The sequence below is a fragment of the Eublepharis macularius genome, chromosome 7, assembly GCF_028583425.1.
Source record: "Eublepharis macularius isolate TG4126 chromosome 7, MPM_Emac_v1.0, whole genome shotgun sequence".
Classification (NCBI taxonomy): Eukaryota; Metazoa; Chordata; class Lepidosauria; order Squamata; family Eublepharidae; genus Eublepharis; species Eublepharis macularius.
In genome coordinates, this window is record NC_072796.1 from 15,775,136 (window position 1) to 15,801,003 (window position 25,868).

At 45.7% G+C, this 25,868-nt stretch overlaps 1 protein-coding gene across 3 annotated transcripts in view; it reads left to right on the plus strand.

Annotated features, from left to right (window-relative positions):
• SLC12A7 (solute carrier family 12 member 7) overlaps positions 1 to 25,868 on the plus strand; it is a 149,175-nt gene that overhangs the window by 79,955 nt on the left and 43,352 nt on the right. For all 3 annotated transcript variants that reach the window (XM_054984356.1, XM_054984357.1, XM_054984358.1), the window contains exons 6-14: positions 5,709 to 5,839; positions 13,515 to 13,756; positions 14,913 to 15,124; positions 16,349 to 16,516; positions 19,705 to 19,803; positions 20,517 to 20,574; positions 20,938 to 21,112; positions 22,054 to 22,172; positions 24,107 to 24,205. In XM_054984356.1, coding sequence (XP_054840331.1) covers positions 5,709 to 5,839; positions 13,515 to 13,756; positions 14,913 to 15,124; positions 16,349 to 16,516; positions 19,705 to 19,803; positions 20,517 to 20,574; positions 20,938 to 21,112; positions 22,054 to 22,172; positions 24,107 to 24,205 — 1,303 coding nt within the window. The remainder of the gene's footprint in view (positions 1 to 5,708; positions 5,840 to 13,514; positions 13,757 to 14,912; positions 15,125 to 16,348; positions 16,517 to 19,704; positions 19,804 to 20,516; positions 20,575 to 20,937; positions 21,113 to 22,053; positions 22,173 to 24,106; positions 24,206 to 25,868) is intronic.

A 25,868-nucleotide genomic window follows, 5' to 3' on the forward strand; every position in this document is an offset into this window, starting at 1 on the left:
AGCCCATCTTTAGGGCCCATCCTTATTCTTCGGCTGTGTGTTCGGGTGGAGGGGGCAAAACATTCACACTACTGAAGTAAAAAAAGAGCATTCATGTTTGCTTTATTTTGCCATTTCTGAAAACTTTTCATAAATTGTAGAGCTGTGTATTGTCTACTGCTGTGTACTGTCTACTGCTTGTAAGTATTGGGTAATTTCTGCATTGTGTAGCATGTCATGTTTAATTGCTTATGCTTTGTTGCAGCATTGTTTTAACTCTGTATCAGAGTTCTGCTTGTTTTCCAGTTTTATGCTATCCAAACCCTATTGCTTTGTTTATTGGATTCCCCATTGACTTTCCCTCTGTAATCTGACTTGAGTCTCAGTGAGAAAGGCAGACTATAAATAATGTAAAATTATACTTTCCTTGAAGTCAAGAAAGGCATGTTTACATTGATACTCTTTGTAAGGTACATGTTTTTTGATGTGGAGATTAAATCTGTTTTTCAAAAAATGTGAAGTGGGCCGAAGAACCCATTGTGACTTCCACGGGAACAGACCTAGCTCTTCTGGAATTCTGTTAATGAGAACATTATGATCTGGTGGCCCAGAATTCTGTGTCTTAACCCCAATTTAAGTAGCCCAGGTAAAACATTAACATTACACAGATTTGCATTATTTCTTTTATGGTTTTAGACCACTCTTGCATGTCGTGGGTCGGGACAAGAAGCTACACTTAGCACTGAAGCCCTATCTCTCTGAGTACTGAAATCTAATTTATTTATTTATTTGATTTGGTTTATAATCCACTCCCAGCAAGCAGTCTCAGAGTGAATAACAGTGTAATAAATACATATAATAAAAACATACAATAAAAACCCTAATATCGTCATATAAATACTATATAAAACATATTAGAGCAATTCTTCTGATTCTTGAGATTTCGTCTGAAATTGCCCAGCAGCCTACCTCTCCTCCTTGGAGATTCTGTCCTGCTGCAGCGCCTTCTCTATGGCCAGGTGCAATGTTTTCCCCTCTGCTGTGTCAAGGAACGTTACAAAAAGATCGCAATGGCAGAGAGGGTCTGTCCCTGTGGAGCAGGCTTGGTTGAGACTATAGAACACACACTGCTTCACTGTAGTTTCTACCAGGAAGCACGCGAGAAAATTTTACATCCTTTGCTTAGGACGTTGCTCACCTGCTCAGATTCGGAAATCACTAAGAAGTTATTATCTGATGCTACTCCAGAGTTCCCATGAGCTTGCGCTAGATTCCTCGCTATAGCACTTAGAATACACAAGGATCAATTACAGAGGGCATTGGACATATAATACTAGAGTCCTCCGTGTTTTATTTGTTTCTCTGAGCTTGGCTTTTAATTTTTTTAATTTTTAACTCTAAATTTTATATTGTTTTTTAATATTTATATTTTTATATTTACACCAGTAAATCCACCTGAGTCAATCCATCACAGCACGAAACCAAAATTTTTTATAGCTAATGTCTTTGATGTTCATTTCAAGCTCTCTTTGATACTGACACTGTTCTTTTATGTACTTTGCAGATTCATTTAGAGTGTTACTGTGCCGGTTATGTACCGTAATAAACAGCATGGATATTTGGCAGCTGAAATTGCCACAGAGTATTTGAGCAGTTCATGGACTGTACAGCAGATACTCTTCGATGAAGTTGAGCATCTTGAGTCATTTCAGCTTGGTTTTCTGGGAAACCAGGTTGTTTATGTAATGGATAACCTGCACCAGAAATCTTTACAGGATGAATGTGACCTTATTGATTCTCCTGGACCTCTCAGCAATATTTGATCCTATAGACTATAGGAACTATAATGAGGAAGCCCAAAAAAGCCCAATCCCTTTCCCCATTTTTGTTACCACCATCAGCTGTTCGTATTCAGAAGTATGCTGCCTCTACATCCCATTTAGGCATTGTGACTAACAGCAATTAACACACCTATCCTACAATGATTTTTTTCTTCTTTTAAAACTAATCTAGCCATTTGTCGCAATGAATTCCATAAATTCACATATTCATTCTGTGAAAAAGTATTTTCCTTTTTCAGTCCAATGCTTTTTTATTAATATCACTTGTAACTACAGAGAGCAGTCATCTACAGTTATAGGTTCAGAATTATTGGTATACTGACCACAGTTGTAGCAGCGGTGGCTGGGAATGTGTGGCTGTTTTCACACGGCTTACCCAGCCACAGAACATTGCGCCAAGCTCCCAGAACGACAGTGTCTTCCTGGTGCGATTTCGCGCCAGGAAGACGCTGTCGTTCCGGGAGCTTGGCGCGATGTTCCGTGGCTGGTAAGCAGTGTGAAAACAGTTTGTATCTGGGGTTAGTGACAAGTGAATAAACTGACATGAGTGAATAAACTTATGACAGTGATTTTGGGAAAATCAGGGTGTCTGGTGGCTGTGGAAATACCTGACCTAGATGGGTTCATACTTTTCCTAAGGGGCCCATTGCTTGAACCCAACAATGCTCAGGGATTCCCAGGGAGTGGCTGAGGTTCAGAGCACGTTTTACTAGCTTCGTTTGGTTTTTAAACTGTACCAGTTTTTAGAAAATGCTGATCTGGCTACTGTCATTGAATTCTTCACTTTGAGGACATCCATTGAGGCCATGATAAAAGCACTCTCTCTGGTTGATGCTTTTTTATTATTATTTCCGCAAGAAGCATGGCCCCCAAATCCTTGGCTTGCCCTCTCTTGCGATATCTGCCTGCCTCCCTCCTTGGTATCATTAAAGGAAGATTTGTTTTACGGCATGCCTTTGGGACTGAAGCAGTTTTAAAAAGCATTTCTGCTTCTGTTAACTTGCCTTCTTGGGTTATTTTACTTTGTCAGATATTGTTTCAGTTTTGTATACTAAACTGCTTTGAAAAGGTGTATTTATTTTATTTAATTCAATTTATATTCCGCCCTCCCGCAATCAGCAGGCTCAGGGTGGGTTTCAATTGGTATAGTAATTTAAAATGCATACAGCTTTAAAACCAATAAATATTTAAAACATACAACAGCAGACTCATCCAAAAAAACACTACCCAACCATCTCCAAAAGTATTTAACAGGCTGGGTGGAAGATACTTCTAGTAGGGAGGAATGTTTTGCTCTAGTCGGCCGGCGGGGAGGCCCAACCAGCGTTAACCATACGCCTGGTGGAACAGCTCTGTCTTGCAGGCCTGGCGGAAGGATAACAAATCTGGCCGGGCCCTGGTCTGTTTAGACAGAGCGTTCCACCAGGTTGGAGCCAGGACCGAAAAGGCCCTGGCTCTGGTCAACGCTAGGTGGGCCTCCCTGGGACCAGGGACCATTAACAGCTGTTTGTCGCTGGATTGAAGCATCCTCCGGGGCTCATACAGGGAGGGGCTGGTATTGAAAGCTGGTATAGAAATACCACCCCTAAAAATAGTTAAGTGCTGTCAAGTTGCAACCCAATTTATGACATCCCCATCATGGTGCTTTCAAGGCGAGAGACGAGCAGAGGTGGTGTGCCATTGCCTTTCTCTGCACAGCACCCCTGGTATTCCTTGACGGGGTGGCTCCCATTTAGGTACTAACCATGTTCGACCCTGCTTAGGTTCCATGCTTTGAAGAGCTCGGGCTAGGCTGGGCCAAATAACTACAATACTAGCAACCATGAAAGGACCCCAAATTTATCCTGTAGGGAGGGAAAAAAGGATGAAGGCTGAATTCTGTAGCCAATGGAACATTCTGTATGTACATACTGAGCCAGATGTTAATTAAAGAATGCAAACCTTGCTAGCTTTTATAGGATGCAAGCTTTATGCAGTAATTTTTGTTGACAGGGGCAACACTTCAAATGTGCCAAATGATGAAGGTGGAAGAGAATTAAAAGTGTGCAGTCTAACCCTTTGCCCACAAAGCAGGACCTGCAGTCCATCTAACAAGACAACATCTTAGTTTTCTTTAAAAAATCATAGTGGTCGATTCACACTGTCTCTGGCTTCTTCTTGCTACTGTTGTATAGCTTCTAAAACCTCAAAAGTTGGTGAAGTGGATAAGGAAACCGCGTAATCTATCTGTGCTAGGAGTACCCATTAAAAATAAAGTTAAAAATAAGCCAGTCATTAAAGTAGATATTAGTATGATGGCTGCATCACTAGAGCAAACTGTGACCTGCAGAAAAATACACACCATACAAGAACATGGTAGAGCTCAATTAAAAAGAAAAGCAATTAAGTCCCGTTCTATCAAATGAAATACATTTACGTAAATGGAAAATGAGAGAGTCCAATAAAAACTCATGCTTCTGTTAATCTAATACACAAATAAATTTGGAATTTATCTAGGACAAAAAATATTAGTACTGGATAAACTGTACTGTGCCATAGGCATAATTCTGGAAAACAAGCAAGGATCTTTACTGTGAGAAACTGTTAATATTTTTGTCCAAATGAACTTTTGAGGAGGATCCTTCTGAACTGTAAACTGCTGTTCTTTCTAAGACCATTGAGTACAAAGTCAAAACCTTTGTACATGTTATAGCAGCCTTGAAGGCTCCATGTCATCAAGTCACCATACAGTGAGAAGACCATGTGCGCCGTGATTTGTGGCTCCCATCTTAAAGGCTGCTGGCCCTTTGAGGGAAAATGAAGACAAAAACCAGACTGTGTACCCCTGAAGTTTTCGGGGAATAGGCCATCTCTACCAGAAGGGTTCGGGGGCACAGGGGAGACATCGGAGTAAGGTTGCCTTACAGTAATAGTCAGAGAAATTATGTGTTTGTACTGTAGATTTGATTTTATAAGTTATTATTTTAGAGGAGGTGTCCCAGTGCAGCCCTAGGTTACTCCAGTCTAAGCTTGTTGATATCAGTGAGCTTAAACTGGAGAAATTTTATATAGGATTGCATTGTTGGATTCCTTGTTCTACATATGCTTATTGAAAGCTATATGGTTGTGGTTACCTGGCCCGTTTCCACGTGTCCCAGCATAGAGCTAAACTCACGGAAGGATAGCATCTTCCCGGTGCAATTTCTGACATCATCGTGCCACGAGAGTGGAATTGTGTGGCACGATGGCGTCAGAAATCGCGAAAAGAAGACGCTATCGTTCTGTGAGTTTAGCTCTATACTGGGACGTGTGAAAATGGCCCCGGATGTTAAAAAATATTTCCAAGGTTAATGTGAACAGAGTGATGTGCATATACCGCAGTTTGGGTTCTACCCAAGTGTTTCATTGTTTACCTCAGGAGACCTATTTGAATTGTAGTCAGTTGAAAATGTATCTTATCTTCTTTGTGCTGGGGGAAGGCTAGGAGCCCCATCTGTGTGCAGAAAGGTGTTTTGCTTACTAAACAGTTGCCAGGGCCATGTCATGAAGCAGGTGATGGAAAATATTCTAGAATTAATGTGTTGGTGTTTGCTGTTATATTAATTTTATGTTTTAGTGGCAGTGATTTTTTTATATGCACTTTAGCCAACTGTATTCATGAATGATGGTTAACTTCATCTAACAAACATTTACCCTTAGATTATTTCTCCTAAAATATCTTCCACCCTTGCTAGATGTTTCTTCAAATGATGCTATCCGCCAGTTGATTGTGTTTTCAGTTTCTCTGACCAAGTTGACTTTTAAGCATGCTGCACATCATTTAGAGGTCAAATTTAATCTAGCAATATAAATACATTTTGAATGTGCTTTCTGTATTATATATCATTTTAATTGGTGTTTATTTCACAGCTGGTGGCTCATACTACATGATCTCAAGGTCACTGGGGCCAGAGTTTGGTGGAGCTGTGGGTCTCTGTTTTTACTTGGGCACAACGTTTGCAGGGGCTATGTATATTCTTGGCACAATTGAAATCCTGCTGGTAAGTTTTAAGCTTCTATCATATCTTTTAAAATCTGATTTGTTTAATTTCTACCCTGGCTTTCAACCCACAAAAATTCCCAGGGTGGCTTATGTTGGTCAATAAAATGCAATCAATTTGATAGTGCTTCTATCTTATCGATATAGCATTTCTCTGGAGAAGTATCTCACCCAGCCCCCCAGTTCTTACTTGGTCACTGTGGGTATTCCTATCCCCTTTCATTCCATCTTACTTCCCCATGTGCTTACAACTGGGTAGTTGACACAGTGTAATCCTGAACAGAGTTATTCCAGTCTCAGCCCATTGATTTCAATGGGCTTAGATTGGAGTAACTGTGTAGGATTGCACTGAGATTGTATTCTTACAGGATCTCAGTCTTTTCACTGCCCTAGAGCAGTAGAAAAGAGTAAAAGCCCAGTAGCACCTATAAGACCACAAGTTTTGTTAGCTTTGTAGGTGCTACTGGACTCTTGCTCTTTGCTACTGCCTAACACAGCTACCCATCTTGTCCTAGAGCATAGATTGGAGGTGGAGACAGGTAACTAAGCTGAGTTGTGGTTTGTTGATAGTTGAATGGATAGTTGCTTGGTCTGTGCTTCTTTTTGTTGTCCCAAAAGAAGAGGCCAGGAGGATATTTAATAACAGGATGGGGGGGGGGGGTTTCTCAAATATATATGCTGTATTTTCTGCTAAAGCTTTAAGATGGTCAGTGTTTCCAATATGGATTTTGTTGACTGGATGAGGTGTTGTCTGAAATGCATGGATCATAAAATGTTCAGCAAGCTTTATGAATAGCTGCTCTTCATATGCTTCACTTATGAATCTAGGAATATGTCTCTGGTGGCCAGTTTTCATGGCGTTTGCTTTTTATTATGGAATTCCCTCCCCTTCTTGGGGAGATGTGCAAGTCTTCTCTAACAGCCAGGTCAAAACTTGCTGATTTGAGAGGTGTTTTTGGGGTCCCTGGCCTGTTTTTATTGTTTCTCTCTCTCTTCTGTGTCTAAGTTCAATTAGTTAGTTGTGTGAATTTTTCTGCTGTCTATAGAGGCTGTGTTTTGTTTGTTTCTTTCTTTGCTTGCTTTTCAGATTTTCAGGCTTTAATTGTTCAGCATTTGTTAGGTGCTTTCAGGATTGTTCCATTTGCCAATTGCACAAGCTATAAATATTTTAATAAATAGAAGAATTATTATACTGTTGGAGCAGTTTATAGCCTGACTACAATAGCCCAAGCAAACCTGATTTCATCAGATCTCAGAAGCTAAGTAGGGTTGGTCTTGATCAGTAATTGAATGAGAGACCTCCAATGAAAACCAGGGTTGCAGAGAGCCAGGCAATGTCAAACCACCTCTGTTAGTCTGTTTGCCTTGAAAATTCCAACAGGGGTTGCCATAAGTCAGCTATGATTTGATGGCACTTTCCACCACAAGCAGGTTATATTGCTTTCCCTAATAATAAACCCTATGGCATTTTTACTGAAGTGTTTTTTGTCAGGGCTTGCCGCCACTGCCGCTGGGTGTGGCCCTGGGCGGTCTGCTCCTGACGTCATAGGGGGGCCAGGGATGCTGCAGGACCCTGCTCTGTGGAAGGAGGGGCGGTATACCTCACCCAGACTCCCTCTCAGTCCACTCGCTGGCCTGCTCAACCTGGCCTGCTTGCCCCCTGTGTCCTTCTTCATCCCCTCCTTCCAGAACTCTCCTCCACACCTCCACTCTTGCATTGCACCGTCCTCACTCCACATCATCACTCCTCATTCACACCCACCACCACAGGGCTCTTCCCAGCCAGCTTTTATAGGGCTTCCTTCTACTGTCCCACCCCTCTTCCAGCCTGGTCTTGGGCTGCACCAAGCAGTTGCAGCTGGGGTAGCTGATCTGGCCCCACTGACCAGCACCAGCTGTGCCTTGTTCGCTGGCTGCCCAGCCTCCCTGCCTTGGCTGATTGCTGAAGGCCTGTCCAGCTGCAGTTCCCTGGCTAGCAGCCCGGCCTCCCTGGCTGAGCTGATGGCTGAAGGTGGGTCCAGCTGCGGCTCCTTGGCTGGTTGCCCAGGGCTTCATGCCGAGTGCCTCCACTAGCCCCACCTGGAGTGGCTTGGCTTTTGGCAACTCCTGGGCCAGGCTACTATTTTCTAGCTGGGGCGTGGCTTTGGGTTGTTGGGGCTGCTGCTGCTTCTCCTCCTCAGGTAAGGCCTTTGGGTGGGTGACTGCTGGGCCCCCAATCCCTCTGCCCTTGCCCCTTCCGCCTTGCTTAGTCCCCTTTCTTTTCCTAGGGGAGTGGGACTCGCTGGCCTCTCTCTGTCTCCCCCTGCCTCCTGAGGCCCTGGGCCTTTGCCCCTTGCCCCTGGCACTGGCAGGTTCTGGCCCCATTTGCCCATGGGAGGGGTTGGCCTGCTGTCCCCCAGCCGCCCCCTCTGCCTGCCAATCAGACCGGTTGACCTGCTGTCAGCCGGCCGACCAGTTGACCTGCTGTCTGCTGGCTGACCAGTTGACCTGCTGGCTGCTGGCTGCCCCCTCTGTATGCATGTCCGCCCAGTTGACCTGCTGTTCCCTCCTACCAAGTCTGGGGGCTGGGACCCAGACCCCGGACACACACCCCCGCTTGGCTTTGAGTTGTGGGGGTCCGGTTCAGTCTCGAACATGCGGGACATGAAGTCTGCGTCCACATGCTGTGCCCCCTGGCGGTATTTGATGGTAAATTGGAAGGGTAGGAGGGAGAGGTACCACCGCAGCACCCTGGGATTGTGCGCCTTCATGCGGTGGAGCCACTGCAGGGGCGCATGGTCCGTCAGCAGTACAAAGGGGTTGTTGGCCAGGTAGTACTGCAGGGCCCCCACTGCCCACTTGACTGCTAGGGCCTCCCGCTCCACTGTGGCATAGCGCTTCTCTGCGGGCTGTAGCTTCCGACTCAGGAAGAGAATGGGGACGTCTACTCCATCACGCTCCTGAGTCAGCACAGCCCCGAGGCCGGTGTCTGAAGCGTCTGTGGCCAGCGTGAAGGGTCGGTCAAAGTCCGGGTTCCACAGGGCGGTGGCGTTAGAGAGGGCTGACCGCAGGTCTCGGAAGGCCACCTCTAGTTCTGGGGTCCACCGGACTTGGTTGGGCATCCCCTTCCTTAAGCAGTCCGTCAGAGGTGCCGCTCGGGAGGCAAAGTGGGGGATGAACCGCCCATAATACCCCAGCAGTCCCAAGAAACGCCGGACCTGCTTCTTGGTCTGGGGCTGTGGGGCATCGGCTATAGAGGCCACCTTGTCCGGCGGTGGTCGGACCCGTCCTCCCCCGACCACGAAGCCGAGGTACTGCAGCTCCTGGAACCCCAGATGGCTTTTCTTTGGGTTGGCCCGCAGTCCGGCCTGTTGAAGGGCTCTCAAGACTGACTCCAGGTGCTGGAGGTGGGTGGGCCAGTCCGGGCTAAAGACAATGATGTCGTCAATGTAGGCCATTGCGTATGCCCGGCACTCGCCCAGCACCTGGTCCACTAGTCGCTGGAACGTGGCTGCCGCACCATGGAGACCGAAAGGCATTTTCTTAAATTGAAAAAGACCTCGGGGGGTGGCGAACGCTGTTTTCTCCCGATCCTCAGGCCGCACGGGCACCTGCCAGTATCCCTTGGTTAAATCGAGAGCCGACAGGTAGCGAGCGGACCCCAGGTGATCCACCAGCACGTCTGCTCGGGGCATGGGATAGGCATCGAACTTGGCCACCTTATTCAGCTCTCGGTAATCAACGCAGAAGCGGGTGGTCCCGTCCGGCTTGGGCACCAAGACTATTGGACTCCTCCAGGCACTCCGTGAGGGCTCAATCACCCCCAGCTGGAGCATCTCGTCCGTCTCCTTTTCCACTGCCTCCCAGCGCTTTCTAGGGATGGGTCGCCACGTAGCCCGGGCCGCCTGCCCTGGCTCGGTTGGGATGGCATGCTGTATCAGGCTGGTGCTACCCGGTCTGCGGGAGAAGACGCCTGGTACCTGGGCCCATAGAGCCTGTAGCTGGGCCCGTTGAGTTGAGTTGAGCTGGGGGTCCACCTTGGGCTCCTCGAATTCTGGGCCTTCTGTGGTCCACGGCAGTTCACTGGACGGGAGTTCCAGGGGGTCCTCCACCAGCTGGCACTCCTCGCTGTCCCGCTCGTACCACCTCTTCAGCAGGTTCACATGGAGCGTCCTCCGCCGGCGCCGGCCCGGCCCGCACTGCAGCTCATAAGTGGTGGGACCCAGTACCCTCCGAATTTGGTAAGGGCCCCTCCATGGGTCCCCCTCCTCCCGTGGGAACACCGAGTGGTGTACTAGGACCTTTTCTCCAACTTGGAAGGTCCTCATCCTTGCACCCCGGTCGTAGGCAGCCTTCTGCTGCGCCTGGGTGTGTGTTAGCTGGCGGTTTGCCTCTGCCTGGGACTTCTGCACCCGCTCGCGGAGCTGGCTCACATACTCCTGTATGGGGGGAGCAGGGCTGCTGGCGCGGGGACTCCACCGTTCTGCCAACCGAGAGAGCATCCCCCGTGGCTTGCGCCCATATAGCAGTTCAAAGGGGCTATAGCCGGTGGATGCCTGTGGGGTCTCCCGGAGGGCGAACATGAGGGGGTCAATGTACAGATCCCACTGGTGGGGCTTGTCCCGGGTCATCTTCCTCAGGGCTTCCTTGACGGTCTGGTTCAGACGCTCTGCCAAACCATCCGTCTGAGGGTGGTAAGCCGAGGTGAATACCTGCCGGATCCCCAAATTCTGGCAGAGTTGACGCATGGCTTTGGCACGGAACGGCCCCCCCCGGTCCGTCAAGATTTCGTCCGGCAGGCCCACCATTGCAAACAGCTTGGACAGGGCCCGTATCATCCCCGGGGTCTGCATTGTCTTTAGTGGGATGACCTCCGGAAACCGTGTAGCATAGTCCACGATCACCAGGGCAAAGCGGTGGCCCCGGGGTGTGCGCGGCAGCGGGCCGATAAAGTCCATTGCGATGCGTTGGAAGGGTGTCTCCATGACGGGCAATGGGGAGAGGGGGGCCTTTGAGGGGCGCCGTGCACCCACCCGCTGACAGGTGGGGCATGAGCGGCAGTGGGCCTTCACGTCCGCATTCACGGAGGGCCAGAAGAACCGCTCGAGGACCTTCTTCAGGGTCTTGTGGTGCCCCAGGTGCCCGGCCCAAGCATGCTCATGGGCCATGCGGAGAACTTCCGCCCGGTAGGCTGCCGGCACCAGTAGCTGGCGGACCTCTCCCTGGCCATTTGGGGCACGGGCCAGACGGACCCAAACCTCTCCTTGCTTCTTGATGCGGGGGAGCCGCTGGGCCCTTCTCTCATCCCGCACTTGCTCCTCCTCACGAGCTGCCGTATCTCGCAGGCGCTGCAAGGACTCGTCTGCACCTTGGGCATTGCGGAACCGGCGGTCTGCTGGAGGACCTGTGGGGTCCTCGGCCTGTGGTTCGGCCACTGGTCCACGGGAAGGGCCCTCGCTGGGGTCAGCTGCCTCCTCTACCTGCAGAGCCACAGCAGCTTGGGGGGTTGCCAACGCCCCCATCGCCTCCCTGAGTAACCGGGAAAACTCAGGGGCATCTCTCCCTAGCAGCATGGGGAGGGGTAAGTGGGCCACCTTGACAACCTCTATGCGGCGGATCGCCCCCAGGTATTCCACCGTGACCCAGACCGCAGGATACGGCAGGGTGCGGCCCATCACATCTGTCACCGGGATCCAGCGGTGCACTGGGGTGGCAGCTGGGATGAGTTGGGTGTGGATCGCCGAGACTGCGCTCCCTGAGTCCAACAGGGCCTGCAGGCTCTGCCGGCCTATCCTCACGGTGGCGCGCAGACTCTCTATCCTCTTGCCAGCTGGCGGGTTAATTTCCCAAGCCAACGCACATACCACTGGTGAGGAGGCTGTGGGGGTGCAGGCTTGCATCCGCTGCTCCACGGCCTGCATTAGCTCTGCCTGAGCTGTTTGGAAGGCCGCCTCCAGCTTCCTCCACATCCTGTCCAAGCATTCCTCTAGCCACAGTCTGAGGTCTGCTGGGGCTACGGCATTGGGATACATCCCTTCGACTGGCGCCTGCGTCGGAACGACTTTCCCCGTACGGGCCACCAACTTGTCAGGGCGTGCCGCCGCTGCCGCTGGGTGTGGCCCTGGGCGGTCTGCTCCTGACGTCATAGGGGGGCCAGGGATGCTGCAGGACCCTGCTCTGTGGAAGGAGGGGCGGTATACCTCACCCAGACTCCCTCTCAGTCCACTCGCTGGCCTGCTCAACCTGGCCTGCTTGCCCCCTGTGTCCTTCTTCATCCCCTCCTTCCAGAACTCTCCTCCACACCTCCACTCTTGCATTGCACCGTCCTCACTCCACATCATCACTCCTCATTCACACCCACCACCACAGGGCTCTTCCCAGCCAGCTTTTATAGGGCTTCCTTCTACTGTCCCACCCCTCTTCCAGCCTGGTCTTGGGCTGCACCAAGCAGTTGCAGCTGGGGTAGCTGATCTGGCCCCACTGACCAGCACCAGCTGTGCCTTGTTCCCTGGCTGCCCAGCCTCCCTGCCTTGGCTGATTGCTGAAGGCCTGTCCAGCTGCAGTTCCCTGGCTAGCAGCCCGGCCTCCCTGGCTGAGCTGATGGCTGAAGGTGGGTCCAGCTGCGGCTCCTTGGCTGGTTGCCCAGGGCTTCATGCCGAGTGCCTCCACTAGCCCCACCTGGAGTGGCTTGGCTTTTGGCAACTCCTGGGCCAGGCTACTATTTTCTAGCTGGGGCGTGGCTTTGGGTTGTTGGGGCTGCTGCTGCTTCTCCTCCTCAGGTAAGGCCTTTGGGTGGGTGACTGCTGGGCCCCCAATCCCTCTGCCCTTGCCCCCTTCCGCCTTGCTTAGTCCCCTTTCTTTTCCTAGGGGAGTGGGACTCGCTGGCCTCTCTCTGTCTCCCCCTGCCTCCTGAGGCCCTGGGCCTTTGCCCCTTGCCCCTGGCACTGGCAGGTTCTGGCCCCATTTGCCCATGGGAGGGGTTGGCCTGCTGTCCCCCAGCCGCCCCCTCTGCCTGCCAATCAGACCGGTTGACCTGCTGTCAGCCGGCCGACCAGTTGACCTGCTGTCTGCTGGCTGACCAGTTGACCTGCTGGCTGCTGGCTGCCCCCTCTGTATGCATGTCCGCCCAGTTGACCTGCTGTTCCCTCCTACCAAGTCTGGGGGCTGGGACCCAGACCCCGGACTTTTTTATCAAGTGAAAATTCACTCCTTTCCTCATAAGAGCAGTTAGACCCAGCAGCATCCAGATTTTAAAAGAATCCATGCTTAGAAAACAAATAGGTCAATTGTGACAGCACTCTTTCTATAACAGGCAGTTTCCAGTAATTAAAAGGGTAGTCATTATCTTTCATTGATCATGCTGTTTCAGAGAGGGAAAATTTCAAAAGAAGTTTTCCAATTTGTGACCAAACCCCATAAAGTACACTTGATAACAGAAAACACATATCATGCAAAAAAATCACACACACCATCATTTATTTCGTTCACTGATAACAGGGAAAAAACCCCAATTCAACAATGTGAAAATTCTTCCCCTCAAGTGCAGTTTTTTCCTGATATAAATCTTCCTTTCGTTTTAAGAACCAGCTTTCCAGAAGAATGGCCCTGTTGCTTTCTAGGTGTGCTGCAGAAGTGATAAAAATATAATGGGCTAAAAACTGTGTGTTAAAACTGCACAATATTGGTTTCTCCTACAGAAATATATTTCCCCCAACGCTGCTATTTTTAAAGCAGAAGAAAAGACTGAAGTGGAAGAGGCCATGCTGAACAATATGAGAGTGTACGGGACGTGCACCGTTGCTCTGATGGCCGTAGTTGTGTTTGTGGGCGTTAAATACGTCAATAAGCTGGCGCTGGTCTTCCTGGCTTGTGTGATCCTTTCAATCATGGCTATTTATGCGGGGGTTATCAAAACTGCTTTCGACCCACCAGATTTTCCGTAAGTAAGACTTTTTTAAAAAAGGTTTTTGATTATGTCGAGTATGTTGAGTATGTTGATTATGTTGATTATAGTATATTTTAAATATTTTGGGGTTGGATCCTGTGTCTCGTTATATTCCCATAAGTGGCACTTCCACCAGTTTCCCCCTCCCGCTGGAGTTCTTTTGCAGTTCATCAAGTGCTGTTCCCAAGGGTTCACTTACCCTCTAGGAGTAGGATTCCAGCAAGCATGGCATACTGCAGTGGAAAGGAGGAGGTGGGGAAGTTCCACCCCAAGAACATTTGCAGTGTATAAGATCCAATTTTTTTTCCGTTTACTTGGTTGAGATGTTTAAGCGAAGCATTGCAGCACAAAAATCTTCAGCCGTGCCCACAGTGAGGAAACAATATCCAGTGTGCTATAAACAAAATTATGAGACATCTGGAATAACTGATGTCCCATTCTTAATGTTCTCTAATGCAGGGGGAAATCTGCCACTTTATCCAAAGTGGGGATGTAAAGGGACGAAGGGATGTTAAAAATCAGCTCTGTCAAAATATCAGTAGTTGAAGGGTGGATTTTTCTCACGCTCGTTGCATTTTCATTGTTCGGTGGAGCAATTCTAATCCGCGTTACTAGAATCCATTTTAGTTCAGCACTCCACTGTTCATCGGATTTTTACTTCGGATGGATTAATTCAGAATGAAAGCCTGTGATGCCTGCACTAAAGTCTCTATGCATCATAGACTGTATCACAAATATGTGCCTGCTCTGTTTTCTCCAAAATATTCTTTTGTTTCTCTGGGGAAAGGCATTATTTTCATTAATCTAGACTAACAAAGGATGACTCTGTTTTGTGGGGCCATTGTCAAGAAGCCAAATGTCGGCTTAATGCCAGATATTATCACTCAGTAGGTTGATTCTTTTACTGAACTTTCTTAGTCGTCGTGTGCATATACTAATAAGCAGAGCCAGCAGCATAAGTGAAAGCGAGAATATTTTTTTAAAACAAACTTCTCTCATGTTTATAAAATTTATATTTTTCAATTGTGAATTTTTTTCCCAAATGGAACAGCATTATGTTTGTGCTTTGAGCAGACCTTCTAAAGTGATTATCTTTGCTTGCACAAAACCCTCCACCATTGTTTATGTTGGTATTTATTTTAATTTCTAGTATATGTCTACTTGGAAACCGCACGTTGTCAAGGCAGAAGAATTTCCCTTGTGCCAAATATACTGAAAAGGGCAATACAACAGTGGCTACGGAGCTGTGGGATCTTTTCTGTGACAGTGCCTCATCAAATGCAACATGCAATGAATATTTTAAACGTAACAATGTCACACAAATCCAGGGAATCCCTGGAGTTGCAAGTAGGGTCCTGATCGGTAAGTTTACAACTATAGTACTACTATGAGTAAATTTCAGGTGGGTAGTGGTGTTAGTCTGCAGTAGAAAAGCAAGATTCAAATCCAGTAGTACCCTAAAGACCAACAAGATTTCCAGTGAATAACCTTTAGAGAGTCAAAGCTCTGATTTGTATCTGACGAAGGGAGCTTTGACTCTTGAGAGCTGGAAATCCTGTTGGTCTTTACTGGACTTGAATCTTACTCTACTATAAATAAGAGGGAATTACACAATTGATCTTATATAAAGCCACATGTGAACAAAGAGTTTTCAAATGGAAAGGATGTATTTAAGCTTCTGATCTGTTTTGAGCCAGTTCACACTAACTGCAGCCCCAATGTGAATATCTCCTTCAGTCTGTTATAAGTTCACAAACTGCAGTGAGTTGGTTACTCCCATGTTTTCCTTATTATGAGTGATTCCGCACACGTTGGATAATGCACTTCCAATCCTCTTTAGAGATCATTTGGAACGGATTTTTTTTTGTGTGCGGAACAAAAAATCCACCTCAAACGATTGATAAAGTGCATTGAAAATGCATTATCCAACGTGTGCGGAATCAGCCTATGTGTACTTCTGCAGTAAGACAACCAGCTTTAGTAGGGAGAAGAAGGAAGTCTTATGGAAAGAGTTTTAAAGTCATAGGCTGTTTTTGTTTGGTTCTTTACATGGGGCTATAGGACAGCACAGTGCCAGCAGCTCCAGGAGCAATGATAATTTTACTGGGCTCTCTCCTTTCTGTAAGCCAAGCCCCAGCGGCTCTGCACACATCTCATGGATGGACTCAGCTGATGGCTGTTCAGGTTTGGCAAGTGAAGAGGGGGCCACTCCTTCTCCCATGGAACTGGAACCGACCAGAGCTGCCAATGCCTTGGTAGCATGGGTGGAGCACTAAGCAAAATAGTCTTATGTGCTGCTGTTGGTACATATGCAGGAGATTGCCTGTCCCTGGTTTAATGCATGCATGCTTACATCCATTTACACTCAGCAGGTGCTTTAGGTTGCATGCGTTGTCCCCTGTTCTTGTCATTCACCTAATGATCTTATGTCATGTTCCTGAAACTTCAAGTTACTTGACTAATGAGGTTTTTTCTATGTTATGGTTGGGTGAACTGTGTATTGGAGGGATATTGAAGGCCTCACATAATGTCGTGTGTATTAAAAAAAACCTAGTGCAAATGACCAAAATTGATGTTTCCATACAGATAATTTGTGGAGTGTATATGGAGACAAAGGTTCAATTGTGGAGAAACAGAACCAGCCATCAGTTCCTGTGCCAGAAGAGGCAAAAGATCTTGATCTCCCTTACGTTTTTTCAGATATCATGACCTATTTCACTATACTAGTAGGGATTTATTTTCCATCTGTGACAGGTAACTTCTCTCACAAATGTACACTTGTATTTCAAGCATATAGCTGAAATGATACTGTGTGTTCTTAATTATACTTGCATTTGCCTAATAGCCCTAATCCATATCCTTGCCTGACTAGGAATTAGAATTCAGCATTTAAGAAAACTTCTTCCATGCTTTAGGCTTTCCCCCCATTTCTTAACTGCTTTTAATTTTCTGCCACTGTTTGTTTCCAGCACGTATTCTTCAAGGAACCTTTCCCACATTCACTTGTCTGTTAAGGGAAATCCTGCATGCTACAGGAGATTCTGGAGTATACTAGGGCAGGGGGCATACAGGATGTTGGTCAGGCATGTTGGGGCTGATCCTGCTCCACTTGGACTGAAAAAAGCACTCTAGAATATGCTGAAAACACTCCCACATCTGCATATCATAGAGTAGTGGACACATTCCTCTACTTTCTGGAACCCAGTGGAAATAGTACTATTAGAACTGGTCTGCCCCATCTGTGTCTTTCTCCACTGTCTTGTTGAAGAAGCAACTCAACATCTTATTTCTTTCTCTCCCTCCTCTTCACTGCCCCAGATACCAGAATATAAGAAATGGATGTTCAACCACAGACTGTTTGTAGAACTTATTATATTGATGTATTTTCTGGATGACTCTGGTCAGAACTGATTCTGATACAGGCATGCACTTAAGAAGCATCTAGCTAGCTTTCCTATATCAGATTGTTTAACTCCTGGCAAGAGGTACACCACAAATAAGATTTTAGGTTTGTTACCAGGTATTGAACACAAATTGTACAATTATAGAATCTTTGCCTCCTTTCTAAGCCTTTATTATTAAGACATGATTATGCAGCACTCTTTAATATTAGCTAAATCAACAGAAGATCATACCATTAATTATAACTACTTAGATAATTAAAGGAGACCAATTACATGAATCCAAGGAAGAACCTTATTCAAAGATACAGTGGTCACAGACAAGAAGCCCCTTCTAGGAAGAAGTTCCCAATCTGTTCAGCTTGTCATATTTACAGGATTTCAAAACCATTTCCTTGCAGTAACTCGCTCTCCCTCTTCGAAGGGAGGACATTCTTGACTAACCAAAACACCTGACAAGAGTATCCATATTTGAAATATCTTCTTAAAGTGTATAAAAATGGTTAGCCAGAATGAACTATTTTTTATCTTAACAAAGTCCATGTAATATTAGTGATTACAAGTTTCTCATACATATTTGGCCCTCAACCAATACACCCATCTTTGATGTATATCTTCAGCTTCTGTGAAGTCAGACATTTCTGTCATTCTCAGATGCGCTTGGACCTGGACACCCCATATCTATTGATATGGGTTAGATGTCTCTTCTAATCTGCCTAAAGGCATACAACTGTGTTACTTCTCTGTGTCATGGCCCATTCCAAGGTTGTTCTATTCTAGGCCTCTAGATTCCGTTCTTTGCATGTCTAGCTATGGAGCTGGGCTAGCCCTGTTTCTGTATTCAAAGACGTCTCACGATTTTTCTTGGTCAAATCCAGCAACAGTTTCCCTATATTTCTGGTTATATCTGTGACAGTTTATCTGCAAGGTTATAATGCAGGCAAGTCACTAACTCTGCTGCTAGACAACAGGAACCGAAAACCAGAGCCTGACTGCCAAGGGTCTACATAGAAAGCACTATTCATAGAATCATAGGGTTGGAAGGTACCTCTAGGGTCATCTAGTCCAACCCTCTGAAATTTCATTTCAGAAATTCCATATAAACAAAATTTTGCAGGGAAATTGGCATGTGTGTTGCATCCAATGGCTCCTTTCATCTGTGTGAGCAGTCTTCTTCCTTAGCAGAAGGAAATCCTTTCATCCATTGAATTTTTGTAACGTCCAGCCTTTTTTTCAAGTTTGCAGCCTGGATACTCGATGTAAAAAACAAAACCTCTGCCTTTTGGGACTCTCCAGAACTTCAGTGGCCTGTGAAGCTGCCTGATGTTCACTTAAGGCCTTCAGTCGTTTTCTTCTTGACTCTGCATTTGTGTTTTCTTGGCACAGAATACTATTTGGGGTACAGTATGAGACCAGAGTGTGTTATTTTAGTATGGCTGCCAGGAGAGAAAACGAACTGGAATGTTGTCAGCATCTTTTTTCACGCCTGAAAAAATATAATCTTTGTCTTGTTCTTTGCGGCTTTGATTCCTGTAAGTAATGGAAGAAGCTGAATGGACTCCTTTCATGCAGAGAATAGACTTGGCACTTGGTAGATTAGCCAGGGTCATCATTGTTCTGATAACAGTCAGTTGGCTAAAAGTATTGATAGAGGTTGTGCTGTACTGGAAACTTAGACAGACAGACAGACAGGCCATTCTTCCATAGATGTTTCCAGTGTACAACCTGAACTTCTGCACTTCTAGCTTCACTTCGGTCTCCCCCATCTCTTTTCCTTTCCCTGAGTACAGAGATAGGCCGTTCTTTGTGTGTTTGTCTTTTGATAATGGATGAACTCCCCTCAACTCGTACCGCAACTGGACTTGGCATACCAAGCTATTTTCTAATTTAAAAAAGGAAAATTTAAATAACTTGATTTCATCAGAGCTTTTTTTCCAAGCTGTATGAAAAGTACGTTCAATGCAGTCCTTTAAAAGAAATCTAGCAATATTACATTAGATTACATGCACGTAAATAACGAGTAGCAGAAACCGCAGGAATTAAAATCTCATCCCTGCCCCTGACGGATTGGTTTGTTCGTTCAATTTGCACACCCTCTCAGCAGGTATTTATAGGAGTTCTTAAAGCCAATGGAACTTGGATTTTCTTGAAGGATTAACACTTTGCAAACCACGCAGACACACTACCCCAATGTGGGCACAAAAGCTGGCCCCTCTCAGTTCTTTGCAGCCTTCTAACCTTTGCAGTATCCTCCAGTCAGTCTTCCTTGATGCTGCTATTTCATTGCTCACCTTTCCAGCTCTCCATCTTGATGGGCAATATACCCAAGAAGTTTGGGATGATTCAGTACAATTGTGCTGGCATGTTAGCTTAATGGCGATGCTGTGATTTTTATTTGTTGGTTTAATGTACATTTAGTGTCTTTCTCAGCAAAACTTGTCCGGCTGCATATATCAGCCTCAGATCAAATGTAACCCCTCTCCCAATTTTTCCTCAGTATCATAAACAAAATATGAACACATACTTTATTCCCGATTTTAGGAATCATGGCAGGTTCAAACAGGTCGGGAGATCTTCGGGATGCTCAGAAATCCATTCCCACTGGAACAATTTTGGCCATTTCCACAACATCATTTATCTGTATCCTTTTAACACAATTTAAAAATACCCCACTTCCATACCGCCTGGCTTGCATGTATTGAGATCTAAATGTTTGACTTTTGCTTTGAATGGCACACAAAAGCAGCTAAACCATTACAGCAAAACCTATCATTGATGGAGTCCTAAATATTTTGTTGTTATGTTGGAAATCAGTTGGAATGTTGGTACAGGATCAACCAGACGTGTAGCAGATCCTCCTGTTACGGGTAAACCCATCCTAGTGCATCTGGTAGATTTAATTTTGATTTAATTAATTTTAATTGATAAGTAGAGACATTGCTACAGACTTATACTGTATACCATTGAAGTTTTATAATACTTAAGTACATGATAAAATTATTTGTTTTAAAAATTTACGTTCTTTTATACGTCAGGAATTGGGTACATTACGTAATTTTAGGTTGAAATTTGAGGCAGTGCAACGCTGTTCTTCATTTTTTACCTAATCCTTATCATTTGACATATATATGAAAAGAATAAATCCTACCAAAACCGCGCACTTCCTACTGATCTCAGTTATAAGCATATCATTTTCCCACTGAAATCAATAGAATTTAAAGGTACTTAACTTTCTTGGGATTTGATTGTGTCTGTAATGCTGTGCTCCCCAGCGTGCCTGCAGACCCTTCTCCTTTTGCCATTTTACATGCCTTTTTATATTCCATTTTAAGTTCCTTGAATCTTAATCACAGATCTGTCTTGTATCATCCTTTTCGGAGCCTGTATAGAAGGTGTGGTCTTGAGGGACAAGTGAGTAACATAAAATTTATTCGCTTCTCATTCATGTTGTTCATTTTTAGATCATGAAGAACTCTCCATCCCCATCATTTTTAAAGAATAGAGGAACATACATCCCGGGGGTGTATGTAGGTTGATTGCCATTCAGTGTTCCAGAAGGGACTCTAGAATGATTGAAAAATGAGCTCCCCTTTGTCAGCATCCGGATTGTCTTTTTCATTCATCCTGAAACATTTACATCTCCACGTCTCCATGTTTTCTAAAAGTAACTTGGCCCTAAATTTTCATGAGCTGGATTAGCAGGCTGACAGATTGGCAGCATTCGTCTAGTTCTTCTTTCTTGTCTAATACTGCATGTCGTCTTTCCCCCACAAGATTTGGAGAAGGAGTTAATGGAAACTTAGTGATCGGAACATTGGCGTGGCCCTCTCCGTGGGTCATTGTAATTGGCTCGTTCTTTTCCACGTGTGGTGCAGGCCTCCAGAGCCTCACTGGTGCCCCACGGCTGCTCCAGGCGATTGCAAGAGATGGCATTGTACCGTTTCTCCATGTGAGTTTCCCCCCTTATTGCCTTCAGCGTTTTCAGTGCTTTTACAATTTTTCTGCAGAAGATATGCATAAGATGTGGCCAACTTTTCCTTTTCTGCAGTGGTGTAAACAGATGTTTTGTCCTTATTGCCTTGCAACTGTAGTTCATCTGAACTTTGTTGTTCCAAAATCAAAGCCTCTTTGAATAGGAGAAACATTCTGAATTGCCAAGGAGGAGGTTTGGTGTCTTTTGGATTACAGGACTCTGGACTTGGAGCCGAACTGTATCCCTCCCTCCCCCACCCCAGGGCTTGGGCTTGCAGACTTCCTTCCACAATCTTCCTAGCCCCTCCCCCGTATTCCTCACTGCAGGGGAGTGATCAGGGCAAGGACCAAAAAGAGGTCCCAGTGGTAAAACCAGGAGAAATCCCAATGATATACTACAGTGGGATATTGCACTTAAGACATTTACCTCTCCCAAAGGTAGAGATGTAAAATGTCCTGAAATTTTTTAAGTTATTGAAAACAGATTTCTCCTGGGGGATGGGGAGCAGAAATTTGGAATAAAATTGAGCTGTATGCAGTACTTACTTTCTTATCAAATCTAAACTTATTTTACTGCTTTAGCATATAATGCACTGTTTATAACTTAGCATATAAAACTGTACTGTTTGGCTTATTAATGAAATTTAAAGGTATAAATTCCTTTGTTTTCTACAAACAAAATTGCTAGTGTATCAGAATGAGAAAGTCTGCCCTGAGCCTGCTGGAAATGTGGGGGAGGGCGGAATAAAAATCGAAAATAAATAAAATAAATAAGTTAATTAATAAATTAACAAGCTGTTGTGCTTTATGGACTACTTTACTGAGAATAAGCTAAAAACCAACACATTATGCCTTCCCTTTCTCCTAAAAAAGGCTCAAAGCAGAAGTGATCATGTTGCTTTTCTTTTCTGCAAATAGGTATTTGGTCATGGGAAATCAAATGGAGAGCCAACTTGGGCTTTGCTCCTTACTGCTTTTATCTGTGAAATAGGCATTCTTATAGCTTCTCTGGACAGCGTGGCTCCAATTCTTTCTATGTAAGTACGCATATGAAGGTTTTAACAGTTTTTTGTGATTTATTAAAATGATTATTACTTCAAAACAAAAACAGCACTGATTGGTTCCTCTAGTCCTTAATTTGGGCTCCAGGGGATGCTGGAAAGGTGGTCACGTTTTGATGAGGTTGGGTGGGGAAACCAGCATTTATAAGCTGCTGGGGGAAAGGGATGTTACCGATTTTGAAAAGGAGGAGGAGGAAAGAAAGGAAACTGGTCAAACGAGCACACCTGCTCGGGGGAGATCTGCAGCTTCTTGGCCAGCTGATGATTACACGTGACATCCCCTGTGCTGTATCTTCCTCTTCTCTCTTCCTTCTCCAGAACGCAGTATCATTTCCTTTGTATCCTGACTTCATGCATCATGTGTTCCTGCATCAACGGTGACCGGTTTTATGGAGCAGGATGGGGAAATGCATGACATCATGATACAAAGACCTTACCCAAATGATTCTGTTCATTCGGGAGGGGGTCTTCATGCAGGGGTGCCGTTTTCAGCAGAAGCTTCTTGTCAAGCCTAACATGTAATTCTCCCTTGGAGGCAGATTACTCTAAAGCAGGGCTTTTTTTCAGCAGGAACGCAGTGGAACGGAGTTCCGGAACCTCTTGAAAAGGGTCACATGGCTGGTGGCCCCACCCCCGGATCTCCAGACAGAGGGGAGTTTAGATTGCCCTCAATCTCAACTCCCCTCTGTCTGGAGTTTCGGGGGTGGGGCCAGCAGCCATGTGACCATTTTCTCCAAGGGCAACCCACTGAGATCCACCACCTCTTTTCCCAGAAAAAAGTCCTCCTCTAAGGCAAACAAGGACTGCAATCTCCTGTTAACTGAAGTAGGGTTTTTTATATATATGCCTTGAATTGGCCTGTGCTCTTGTCAGGAGGTTATATAGCTTGTTGTCCTTTGGGAATCTTTGTATTTTCGTTACTTATTTATTCCCCACCTTTCTCCCCAGTAGGGACTTACAACATTGTTTCCTTCTTCTCTATTTTATCTTCACAACAACCTTGTGAGGAAGGTTAGGCTGAGAGAGTATGATCGGCCAAAGTCACCCAGAAAGCTTCCATGGCAGACCTCAGATTCTAACCGAGGCCTCCCAGATTCTAGCCTGCACATTAACCCCTACACCACACTGGCTCTCGTACTGTTTACTGTATTTATGCCTTGTCCTTCTACCAGAGATACCCAGAGTGACTATAAGCAACACACCAGAGGACACGTAGCAGCAACATAAAACTTTACAAACCATCAATCCTTATAGAATTGAGCAGAAACAGCAATAAAACTAAGCAGATAACACTATCAGACCAGCAATGAAACTATAACATAACAACCAAATCCAGAAGCAGAAATAGAACAAAGCAAAACCCAGATTCCAGCCTTAAAATAAAACTTTAAAAATATATTAAGTTCAGTCTCCCCTCTCAGAGGTCCTCTAGAAAGGAACAGTCTTTGTTATCCAAAGTCAACAAGGTGAGGCTGACCAAGCTGCTTGGGACAGTGACATCCAGAGCCTGGGGAACCCAGGCTGCGGAAAGCCCTGTTCCCCACCCGCAGCCAGCCACCAATGATCTTACTAATGATCTCCCCAATTCTTATTAACCCCCTCCCTGTTTTATGTGTTTATTTTATTTATTTAATTGTTTTAAATGTTTTATAATACTTTAAATGCTTCTTAGGTTTTAATGATTGAAATTTTTAATATTTGCCACCCTGGAAACCCTGAAATGGTTGGAAAAGCAGCACAGAAATGTTTTAAATAAGTAAATTACGGGCAGATTTGTGTAGCCTTGATGATTACTACCAGGTTTGTATAGTTCTGCCCTTTTCTTTTACTATGATATCTCTTTTGTTCCCAGAGATTAGCAAGTATGGAGGTATTCTTTTACATTGTAAATATGTATTTTTTCTTTGCAGGTTTTTCCTAATGTGCTATCTGTTTGTAAACTTGGCATGTGCGGTCCAGACTCTCTTGCGTACACCGAACTGGAGACCTCGTTTCAAGTATTATCACTGGTATGTTTCTTTACACGTCCTTTACAAATTTCTTTGTTTGAATGACAAAAAGACATATTTGTGTGTGTTCTTAGTGTCATCTTATAGGCTCATTGAAAATTATACTTTGTTTTCAGTGCATGCCTTGATTTTATGCTTTGCTGCTGGACACAGATAAACTATGTGCGGATTTCATTGAACGTAAGATAGAGGGGAGGGTCCAGCAGAAGGTTTCTTCTAAGGGAATGAGAGGGTGATTTTTGCCTCTGGAGACCTCTGACGTGAATGGCCTGGGCTAGCCTGATCATTAGATCTCAGGTGCTAAGCAGGGTTGGTATAAGGATGCCAAGCAACTCTCAAAAGATTTCACTTCAAGAAGTAAAAGTTCTTTATTGATTCGATGCTAGTACCATACACTTACTCTGTCTTTGCCAGGAATAATGGTTACATATAAACATCCAATAAATATAGGCTCAAAAGCGCGGGCGCCTTCCAAGCCCCCTCCCGCCAGTCTAACGTCATCTGGTAGTCAGTGAGAAAGCAGCTACGTGGGAAAGTAGCGGGAATGATGGATGGGCGTTTCCATGGTCGTGCCAATGTCTCTCCCAGGTTCAAAGGAGTATGCAGATAACAGTGAGAACAAACGCTTCCCACTTTCCCGTCGCCCTCTGAGAAGCAAGGCTAGCGGCATTTGCCATTCAGGCAAAACATACCTTCGGCATTTAACCATAACATAAAGTACAGGAAGTGTTAAACCATAATCACAACCACAGGCAGGACTGAGCCTGAGCATGACAGGTGGCACCAGGCACCTGACAGTTGGTCATAGTTAGTACTTGCATGGGAGACCGCCAATGAAGTCCAAGGTTGATACACAAAGGCAGGCAACAGCAAACCTCTGTTCACCTTGAAAACCCAGTGGGGTCACCATAAGTCAGCTGTGGCTTAATAGACTTTACACACAGAGACCTCTCACCCCCCCCCCCCCGCATCCCCCAGGAGAAGTATTTGGGGGGCATTTCAGGCTGCAGCCAGATGAGAGCGGCAAGAAAGTTCCATTCTGCTGACAAATCCCTTTCATCACCTGGTTAATTTTTAAACTTGTGCATAAAAAGTTGCTTTCTTCTGTTCCTTTTAAAAGGTGTGGTTTGGAGAGAGAATATCTGAGGCTAAAGATGAAATATCCAAACTGAAATAATTCACATATGGGAGACAGGAAAGAGCAGGGCAAGTCTAGCTGCAGAGTTTACCATTTGCACTGCTCTCTCCTTCTCTTCCTCCATTACAAGTTATTGGCATATTTCCTTTTCATTGCTTTGCTTTGGGCTTTGGCTGGTTGCCAGTTGACGGGGCCAGGAAGGAATTTTAGTGGTTCCTTGATTGGCTGGATTGGACCAAGTTTCTGCCTTCCTCTTAACAAGGAGTGGTTGTTCAGTATTACATTTTGATTGCTTCTTAAACAACAGTTATTTCCTGTGTCACAACTGGCTTTGGCAAGAGGTGGGGGAGAGGAATGAAGCTGGTCCCCCCATGCCCCCTAAAGGATTGTTCTTAAGGCTCTTGGGGCTCATGGACGACCCAGCAGGCTCCCAAATTGGTGGTGGCAGGTAGACTATGATGAACTACTTCCTCAAGCCAGCCTTCTTTCCAAGGATTCCCAACAAGCTCTCTGGGGTTTCATGTT